The sequence below is a fragment of the Acinonyx jubatus genome, chromosome A2 (genome assembly GCF_027475565.1).
Source record: "Acinonyx jubatus isolate Ajub_Pintada_27869175 chromosome A2, VMU_Ajub_asm_v1.0, whole genome shotgun sequence".
Classification (NCBI taxonomy): Eukaryota; Metazoa; Chordata; class Mammalia; order Carnivora; family Felidae; genus Acinonyx; species Acinonyx jubatus.
Genome location: NC_069383.1, coordinates 154,649,614 through 154,660,246, shown reverse-complemented (window position 1 = coordinate 154,660,246; position 10,633 = coordinate 154,649,614). Strand labels below are relative to the sequence as shown.

The 10,633-nt window shown below is 45.6% G+C and overlaps 1 protein-coding gene across 1 annotated transcript; it reads left to right on the top strand.

Moving 5' to 3' along the window:
* Positions 1-3,443: 3,443 nt before the first annotated feature.
* CASP14 (caspase 14) lies at positions 3,444-10,321 on the top strand. Its single transcript, XM_015081095.3, has 7 exons — positions 3,444-3,632; positions 5,373-5,444; positions 6,467-6,616; positions 6,707-6,932; positions 7,074-7,190; positions 7,381-7,484; positions 7,987-10,321. The coding sequence occupies exons 2-7, from the start codon at positions 5,418-5,420 to the stop codon at positions 8,089-8,091; spliced, it is 729 nt and encodes a 242-aa protein (XP_014936581.1). The 5' UTR covers positions 3,444-3,632; positions 5,373-5,417; the 3' UTR covers positions 8,092-10,321.
* The last annotated feature ends 312 nt before the right edge of the window (positions 10,322-10,633 follow it).

Here is a 10,633-nt window from a genome sequence, read left to right as displayed (position 1 = left end):
TCGATAGGAGCAATATTTGACCTCCACAGGGAAAAAATTGACTCTGGAGAAGTAAAACATATATATACAGATATACATACCATATATAGATATAAACAGAGATAGGTAGGTATATGACAGATCCGTAGATAGATATAGATATACGGTATGTCGGAAGTATTAAACTTCATGAAGGGGCAATTAACTAAAGTATCTAAAATGGCTTCTTGTGAGGAGAAAATAATGGAAAAAAAAGATTGAAAAATACTATTATAAAACAATAAGATTAAGGACCTGCAGACATATGCAAAGGAAGATTGAACCTCACAAACATAACGTTGGAGTGAATGAAACCAGATACAAAAGAGAGCACACTGATGTGTGATTCCATTTATATAAAGTACCAAAAGCAGGGGAGCCTGGGTGGCTCAGTCTGTTAAGCATTCGGCTCTTGATTTTAACTCAGGTCGTGATCTCATGGTTCGTAGGATCGAGCCCTTCACAGTTGGGCTCCGTGCTGACAGTGCAGAGTCTGCTTGGGGTTCTCTCTCTCTCTCTCCCCCTCCCCCCATCTCCCTCTCTCTCAAAATAAATAAATAAGGGGCGTCTGGGTGGCTCAGTCAGTTAAGCGTCCAACTTCAGCTCAGGTCATGATCTCATGCTTCGTGGGTTTGAGCCCCGTGTCAGGCTCTGTGCAGACAGCTCAGAGCCTGGAGCCTGCTTCAGATTCTGTCTCCCTCTCTTTCCGCCCCTCCCCTGTTCACACTCTCTCTCTCACCCTCAAAAAATAAATAAACATTAAAATAAATAAATAAACAAATAAAACTTTTTCTTAAAGTATCAAAAGCAGGAAAAGTTCATCTGTACTGTTCTATATCAAGAGAGTGTTTGGGGAAGTCAAGGCCAGGGTAGTGACAAGAAAGGAAGCAGGAGAGGGAATCCAGGGGCAGGAGGCTGTTCACGTTCTTTTCCTTGATCAAGTCCTGGTTGCATGGACTTGGTATGTTCAATGTGTGAAAATTCATTGCACATTCATGATTTATGCTCTTTTCTGCACGTAGGTTATTCTTCAACTAAAAAAAAAACATTTTTTAAGAAAACCAAAGATGAGTTTGTTCCACACAGTCTGTTTCCACATGGAAACATGACCCAGACGTAAATTGTGTGATGACCCAGTGAACAAAGCAAGTAACAGAACGATTTGGTGGAATGAGCCAACAGATATATATCACAAACAGCTATAAATATGTAAGTCAGTGCAGAAATGGGGACCTGGAGAAAAATTGCCCAGTTTGGTGCCTGGGTTATCTTGAAACAAAAGGAATAATTGGGAGGATGAGAAGTTTTCTGTTTCTTTTTTTTTTTAATTTGCTATTGTGGTAAGATACACATAACATAAAATTTACCATTTTAACCATTTTAAGTATACAGTTCAATGGCATTACGTACATTCACACAACCATCCATCTCCAGAAACTTTCCGTCTTGCAGAACTAAAACTCTGTCCTCATTAAACATTAACCCCCCCATCCCCTGGTGCCCACCATTCGACTTACTCTCTCTGTGAATTTGGCTACTCTTGGGACTTCATATAAATGGAATCATACAGTATTTGTCCCTTTTTTGTCTGGTTTATTTCTCTTCGGATAATGCCCTTGAGTTTCGCCTATGTTGTAGCCGGTGTCAGAATGTCCTTCCCTCTTAAGGCTGAGCAATATTACATCACACGGATACACATATTTTGTCTTATCCATTCATCAATTTCTGGACATTTGAGTTGTTTCATCTTTTGGCTATTTCAAATAGTGCTGCTCTGACACTGGTCTACACATATCTTTTTGAAACACTGGTTTCAGTTATTTTGTGTGCATACCCAGTAGTGGAATTGCTGGATCAAGTGATAATTCTATGTTTACTTTTTTGAGGAACAACCATACTGTTTCCCACAGTGGTTGCAGCATTTTATAAGAATGTTCTGGTCTTGTGGAGTACGTGTCAGTGTGGTTTGAATATTCTACTTCTAGATATAAGCCCAAGAGAAAAAAAAACATACATCCACACAAAGATGTGTGTACATACTAGTGTTTATAGCAACATCACTTTTTTTATTTTTTTAATATAATTTATTGTCAAACTACTTCCATACAACACCCAGAGCTCATCCCAACAAGTGCCCTCCTCAATGCCCATCACGCACTTTCCCCTCCCCCCCACCCCCCATCAACCCTCAGTTTGTTCTCAGTATCCAAGAGTCTCTTATGATTTGCCTCCGTCCCTCTCTGTGACTTTTTTTCCCCCTTCACCTCCCCCATGGTCTTCTGTTAAGTTTCTCAAGATCCATCTATGAGTGAAAACATATGGTATCTGTCTTTCTCTGACTGACTTATTTCACTTAGCATAATACCCTCCAGCTCCATCCATGTTGCTGCAAATAGCAACATCATTTATAACAACCAAAAGGTGGAAACAACCCAAATATCTATTATGGATGGATAGATAAACACAATGGGGTATAGCCATAGAATGGAATATTATTCAGCCATAGAAAGGAATGAAATACTGATACAGGCTACAACATGAATGAACGTTGAAGACATCATGCTAAATGAAAGAAACCAAACGCACAAAAAACCACAAATTCCACTCATGCAGAATGTCTAGAATAAGGAGATCTATAGAGTCAGAAAATAGATTAGTGGTTGCCTAGGGTTGGGAGGTATGAGTGGAGGGAAGACTGGGGGCAATAACTAAAGGGCACAGGTTCTTTCTGAGGTGATGAAAATGTTCTCAAATTGGCTGTGGTGATGGTTGCACAACACTGAATATAGTTTAAAAAAATTGGATTATACACTTTCAATGGATGGATTGCTTAGTACGTGAATTACATCTCTTTAACTCTGCTAGCATAACATAATATAAAATGAAGTGAAATAAAGGCTGAAAAAGAATCAAGGAGCAAGGTTGTGAGGAAGAGAAAACAGCAGCTGGGTCTGCTGATGCAGATGAACCAGACCCTCTGGGGCTGGACCCTCGTGGGTTTGAAGGCCAACTGTGTCAATTTCTGGTTGGGTGACCTGGGGCAGTCATTTCACTTCTGTGAGTCAATTTCTGTTGGGAGCAACAGTACTGATCTCTTGGGGCAGTTAACACTTGATGAAACAAGAAACAAGTGAAATTGGTATCATCTGCCCAGTTGAATGTGGATGGGATGGAAGGGAGCATAATGATGGACGTGATGGATTGATGGTAGCCTGATGAGCTGGACCCAGGGGTTGCTTTGTGGGTGGGCTGGTGTAAAATCCCTGGCTGATTTTAATTCACTGCCTCAGCCTCCTTAACGAGGGGGGTGTTGGTTAAGCTTCGTCATGACTCATGCCAGGGCGTTAGGTTCCATCTCGTCACCAAGGCTGTGCCAAGGGTGTGTCCCTCCCACCATGAGGTTTCTTGAGTGACAGAAAACTCACTTGCAATAAAGGGCCAGATGGCTGTGCTGCCCAATTTATACACAGGCCTCACAGGAGAAACACTGTCAGCTCCTTCTCCGAGGTCAGCACGTGGACCTGACCCATCCTCGGTACTTAGCCCTGTTGGCAGTTAGCAGAGCACCAAGACTTGGTTGGCCCGGCTTTAAGGAGCAGCCATTTCTAAAGTCAGTAAGTAATTTAGCAGATATTGGTTCTCTCCACCCTCTCCTCTCCTCTTCTCTCTTCTCTCTCTTTCTTTTATTCTCTCCCTCTTCCTGCATGAATGGATGCTCTGGCAGTTTGGGCAGAACTGAAGAAACTTGCATCCATCCATCCATCCATCATCCTTTCATTATTTGTTTGTTTATTATTTGTTTACTCAACAAGTTTCCTTGGGCACCACCTCTGTGCCCATTCCCGCACTGCCTGCCCTGATGGAGACAGAGATAAGGAAATTCGGTTTTCGACGCTACAAACTGAGCTGCCTGTTCAGCCACCAGAAGAAGAATCAAAAGCACTGCTGTCACACAAGTATAAACATGCAGTGCTACAGGAGTCTGGAGAAGGGAGAGGCAGCTTCCACTGGGTTAACAGGGATGGTAAAACCTTCTTTGTTGGGCCATTGCTGTAAGGCATCTAGTGCTTTTCCAAGGTCCTTCTCAGATGGGAAAACCAAGTCTCAGAGACGAGAATAAGATGCTCGGGGTCACACAACTGGGAAGGGACAGGGGTAAGATTAATTCTGGTTTATCTGGTTCCAGAGTCCATGCTTTTTTCACTTTTTCGCTCACAGTATTTGGTTCCTCTTCCCTCACAGCACTGGCTCCAGTGTGTGTGTGTGTGTGCGTGTGTGTGTGTGCACTCACGCGCATATGTGTGCAGGTGTGTGTAAGAGAGAACAAGAGAGATTTTTTTCTAAGATTTTATTTTGAGTAATCTCCATACCAAACATGCAGCTCGAACTCACAACTCCAAGATCAAGAGTTGCATGCTCCACCAACTGAGCCAGCCAGGAGCCCTGAGAGCAAGAGGGGTTTAATATTCATCTCTGTCATAGACTAGAGCTACATGAGGGTAGGGAGCGTGTCCATATTATACAGTTTATTCCCAGTGACTGGCATATAATAGGCACCCAGAAACAATTTACTGGATAGATAGATATGTGGGTGGGTTAGTGGATGGATGGATGGATGGATGGATGGATGAGTGCATGGCGGGGGGAAGTCATAGCAGATGTGATTCATCCAAATTGGCAGAGAAGGGTCTTGACTAGTAAAGACACATTCCAAGCTGAAGAGGAAGTGTAAGAAAAGGCAAGGAGGTGAGAAAACACCAAGAATATGGCAAGAGTCAGATTCTCTTCAGCCAGAAAGTAAAACAGAACTCAGACATGAGAACAAAGAACTCAGACAGATGTTCAGACTCAAGGCAGAGGGAGGAAGGTGGATTGATCTGTTTGGATTAGAAACACACTGGGACAGTTTTAAAGCAGTCTTCCCCCACTTTGATGACATTGTCATTTTAAACCCAATCCCAAAGCGTCTCCTTGTTGATGTATCCCCAGCCTATCAGTTCCTGGGCAGCATAGGGGAGTACATGGGGCCACTTTCCCCCTCATCAGTCCAGGGCCTTCAGAGGGAAGTCCAAGCTGGCGAGGGTCTTGAGGGAGGCATAGGGAAAATTCCAGGGGGATGGATGGCATCTCAGTGTGGGCTTAGCTGGAGTGTCATCACACTAGAGAAGACACACTTCACTACTCTCGTCTCTTGCCCGGCTCTGGCCATGAACCAAGTCCCCCCACCCCCCCCCCCCCGCCCCGCACCAGGTTTCTATTCAGTCACAAAAATCCAGATAGACAAACTAGTCTGTTCCCTGAGCCCCTCTGGCTTCCCTTGGAGACCTTCACACTATCTTCTCTTAATCCCCCAGGATCAGCCAAGAGTGCAGAGAGCCGGACTCAGGATCAGAGGAAACATGAGCAACCCTCAGCCTTTGGAGGAGGTTGGTTGGGTGCAGCTTTGGGGAGAGGGGTGGGAGCATCTGGAGAGAGGGAAGGTAAGGAGATTAATGCTTCAGAGATATCGGAGAGGGTGAAAAATCATGATATGGATTCAGAGCTGGAAGATGCTTTGTGATCATTCAGATGAAGGGGGGGAAAAACACAGAGATGGAAACCAACTTGGGGTGGAGGGACCTTGCTTTACCTCTCTCAGCCATCAGATTCTTAACACTATGGTTGATAGTGAAGATAAGAAAAGAAATTTTGACCCCAATATCCTTCTTCTTCGGACAGGACAAGGTAGGATCTCAGTATTACCTTCAGAAATTTTGAGACCTCTTCAAATGAGAGAGTGATGCTCAGAACACTCTTAGGAAGGACGGAGAGAGAGACGAAACCACCAATGTGACAGCTGGAAGGGACCTTCACAATCTCCTATGAGCACACTCATTGTCTGTGTTTGGAAATTGAGGCTCAGATAAGAGCAATGACTTGACCAAGTCCACAGAGAGTTAAAACAGAACCAGATCCCAGGTTAAGGTGCTAGACTTGGCAAATAAAAATAAAGGATACCCACTCAAATTTGAACTTCACTCTGACAACAAATAATCTTATACTATGTAAGTATATCCTATGCACTATTTGGGACATACTTACATTTTTTTTAAAAACTTGATTTTTTAATGTTTATTTATTTTTGAGACAGAGACATAACAAGAGTGGGGGAGGGGCAGAGAGAGGGAGAGGATCTGAAGCAGCATCCAGGCTCCAAGCTGTCAGCACAGAGCTCAACACAAGGCCCGAACTCATGAACCACGAGACCATGACCTGAGTCAAAGTCGGCCACCTAAACAACTGAGCCACTCAGGCGCCCCCACAAACATTTTTTTATCTGAAATTTGAGTGTTTCTGGGCATCCTGTATTTTACCCAGCAACACAAACCCCAGGCCTCTTTGGACCACATCTTCTGCTTCTCGTTGACCTCCCTACCCTTTTGATGATCTTTGTCAACTCTTGGCCCAGGAGGTATACGACATGTCAGGCGCCCGCTTAGCCCTGACACTGTGCGTCACCAAAGCCCGTAAAGGTTCGGAGGCAGACCTGGACGCCCTGGAACGCATGTTCCAGCAGCTGGGATTTGAGAGCACCATGAAGAGAAACCCCACCGCCCAGGTATTGTGCCCCGGGCCAGTGAGCGAGGGGGCTGGGCCAGAAGGTGGGTTCTGGGACCACACCTGAGTCTGGCCATTCCTCTTGTTCCAGCAATTCCAGGAAGAGCTGGAAAATTTTCAGCAGGCCATGGACGCCCGGGATGACTTCATCAGCTGTGCGTTTGTGGTGCTCATGGCACATGGGCTGGAAGGTCGCCTCAAAGGAGAGGATGAGAAGATGGTTGAGCTGGAAAACCTTTTCGAGGTTCTGAACAACAAGAATTGCCGGGCCCTGAGAGCCAAGCCGAAGGTGTACATCGTGCAGGCCTGTCGAGGAGGTGGGGACAAAGCCAAGAACACAGAATCTAGCGCAACCCCAGATCCACAGCCCCAGCTAAGCCTTGGGTTGCCAGTCTGTCTTATGATCTCCTTTCCCCCTCTGTCTCTGACTTTGCCTCTTCCTCTTCTTGGTGTTTCAGAACACAGGGACCCCGGTGAAACAGTAAGTGGAGACGATATCGTGATGATCGCCAAAGACAGTCCCCAAACCATCCCAACGTACACGGACACCCTCCACATCTACTCCACCGTGGAGGGTATGAGTCCCCAGCGGGCACAGGGTGGTCTCCCACTATTCCTCACCCACCACTCCCGAGATGTTCCTCCAGGACCCACCCTTTCCCAGGGCCTCTTGCATCACACACACACACACGCACACACGCACACGCGCGCGCGCACTCCATCTCCCATCGGACCTCTCTGAGCCCTCTTCTCTGGAATCCTTAGGGTACATCGCATACAGACATGACAAAGAGGGCTCCTGCTTCATCCAGACTCTGGTTGACGTGTTCACAGAGAGGAAAGGATCCATCCTGGAGCTTCTGACAGAGGTGAGTTGGGACAAGGTACCTGGAACCCTCACCCAGCCTGAGCAGGGAGGCTGAGCCTCTTCCAAACCTTACTGTGCTTTCACCCTCTCCGACCCCTAGCCCCAAATCCAACCTATGCCCCAACACAGAAAATAGGATACCAATATCCTAGCAATAAGTTTCCTTAATGCAGGAAATTCCAAAGCCCATGGTATGTGAGATAATTTAGATGAAATACAGGTAAATTTCTGTAAATAAAACCCATAAGTTGAACCGTTGGTTGAGAAAACTTTTTTTTTCTTCTAATGTGTTTTCATGGTGGATTAGGAAAAAAAAAAAACACATAACAAGAATGTCCAACCAATGATTCCCTAGAGATTATGGTATAGGGTGAGACACTAAAGGTCTCCCATTTTAGGACGTGGAAACCCACCTACCTTGTTCTCTAACCTTCTCCTCCTAAGCCCACTACATCAATTCCCCCAGGGACCCAGCCCCAAGCTGACCACGGCTCTTGCTTCAGGTGACCCGGCGGATGGCAGAAGCAGAGCTGATTCAGGAAGGAAACGCAAGGAAAGTGAATCCCGAGATCCAAAGCACCCTTCGGAAACGGCTCTATCTGCAATAGAAATACAAGGGGCAAGGAGGGGCTGTCTTTCAAGTGCTCTCTCTGCCCCACAGATGTTTAGAGGCAGCTCTTACCCCATCCCTAAAATCTTTTCTTCTCAAGGCCAAGTGGCACCCAGCCCCCTCTTTCATCACACCCCTCAAACAGATCCTCCTTCCATCTGTCCCTGTCCTTCTTAAAGCAAGCCAGCTAAAACACAGTACAGGGGCACAGCAATAATATCACCTTCTTCAGGCTGGAATCTCTATCTCTATTAATGCAACCTAAGAGTACATTCACTTCTCCTAGTTTCTGCTCCTATCTTCAACTGAAACCCTTTCTTTCTCCTACTGATTACACCTAGACAAATGTTACCGGATAAAGCTCAAGATACTCTACTGATAAACCAATGTCCACTCGCCCCCTCCCATCCCAGTCAAACTTCCACTGGCTCCTGAATCTCACTTGGAATGATAACCTCCTCTTAAGAACTATATCCATTTCCATCTCCCAGAGATTCCCTCCCTACCCCTGGAAATTCAGTAAGGCAAGAATCATTCTCTTTCCAAGACTCCTCTTCCTTAGCAAAATGGTGCCTTGACATGATTCTCCTTTTAGCTTATGGGCTCTCTTTGGCTAATGGAAAAAGTTTCGTCTTTTTCTGAGTCTCTCCCTACTAACTAATGCCTCCAAAGGCCCTGGACTCAGCCTTCTCTCCAAGAAAATCCACCCATGTATTTATTCTCAAGGCTTCACTTTTAACCAGTCTGAATCAGAGAATGTTGGAGCTATGTCAAATCCTCTAAAGTCACCCTCTTACTTTTCGGACAGTAAGATAGAGACCCAGAGAGGTTAAAAGGCTTGTCAAATGCCACACAGGTAGTCAGTAGGAGGGTCAAGGTCTGGCTTCCAGCCCAGCCCCCTTGCCACTGCCTGCTAAGTCTTGAACCATCAAAACACTTTTCTTAATTTTTTTAATGTTTATTTAATTTTGAGAGGGGGGGACAGGGGAGGGGCAGAGAGAGAGGAAGACACAGAATTTGAAGCAGTCTCCAGGCTCTGACATGTAGCACAGAGCCTGATGCAGGGCTCAAACTCACAAACCATGAGATCATGACCTGAGGCAAAGTCAGATGTTCAACCGACTGAGCCACCCAGGTGCCCCAAAACATTTTCTAATTAGAGGAACTTTCTAAGAAAAGTTTTCTCTACTTGGAGATAGGAGCTCCTTGGAAGACCTACAAGCCCTCAATACCCAACGGTCAAGGCTACCTGCATGGGATTCCAGCACTGGGCTGGAATTTGAACCAGATCTCTGCCTGCCAAGTGTATGATTCATGTCTCCCCATCTCCAGCCTTGACCTTCCCTACTGAAATAACCTGTGGGCACATCTGCCATTATTGGAAATTCATGGTTAGAGATGAGTTTTTTCTTCTAGTTCCTCCTCCAAGTGTTCCCTGGAACCCTCACCCCAGATCCCAGGTTCAGAATTCTGCAGTTACCTCACACTCCCCTCTTCTTGCACCCTTCATATGCCACCAGACACCGTGTCCAGCACAGCCTGACTTTGAAACCGTTCTCACATCTGTCTTCTCTTCCCTTACAAGTCACTCTTGAGGCTCAAGTCCATCCTCTGTGTCTGCATCTTTTTGCCAGCTTCCTTCTTTGCCTCTCTGCCTGCCCATCTCACCCTATCTCTGCCCTCCATCTACAATTCACCTGCCTGGAATGCTCAAGAACACACAATGGTGCCCCATCATTTAGATATCAAGGCCAAACCCCACATCCTGATTTCTCACACACTCACAATTCCCCTTTGTACCCGCAATCAGCTAAACTCCTCTCTCACCTCCCCCAGTGTGAATTCACTCCTCCAACACAAATGTCCCTTTACTCATTCCTGCTTCTGAGGCTTTGCTATCACCATTTCACTAACCGGGTGCCCTTTCTCTCCCTTCACGCCCTTTCCACTACCTCCCACCCATACATATTCCAAAGAACCATTCCCAACATTCTTTCTAGTTTATTCTCCACTCTCACCCAGGATGAGACACTGATGATTACAAGACTGAGGGCGGGAAGAAGTCTTAGATCAACATAATGGAGGTTCAATAAACAGATGTCAAACTATAAAAGTATGTCTGGAATCTGCTCTGTACTTGAAATGTGAGGCCGATGTGAAAGGCATTATGGATTCGGTTTCTTTTTCCCAACGGCCCAGTGCCTCCCAGGCATGTCCATCATGAACAGAGAATCAGGAGTTTCATCTATCTCTTTCATAAAAGTAGACGCGTTGGGAATTTGTGAAGTCAGCAGCCACATTTCCATTCCAAGTGGATATATTTTACATGACTGTCACCACGATGTCATCTCCAGAATGTTCCCAAGGAAGTATCCAGACACAGGACTGTAGCTTTTCAGAACCATAAGGGACCCTGGGGATCAGCTAATTACAGGATCACAGATATTTAGTAAGTGTACTACCTGTCTCTTATCCAGGAGCCCATGGCAGGCATGACTAATCAAACACACCTTTCCTACTGAAGTCAAGCGTAGCTTCAA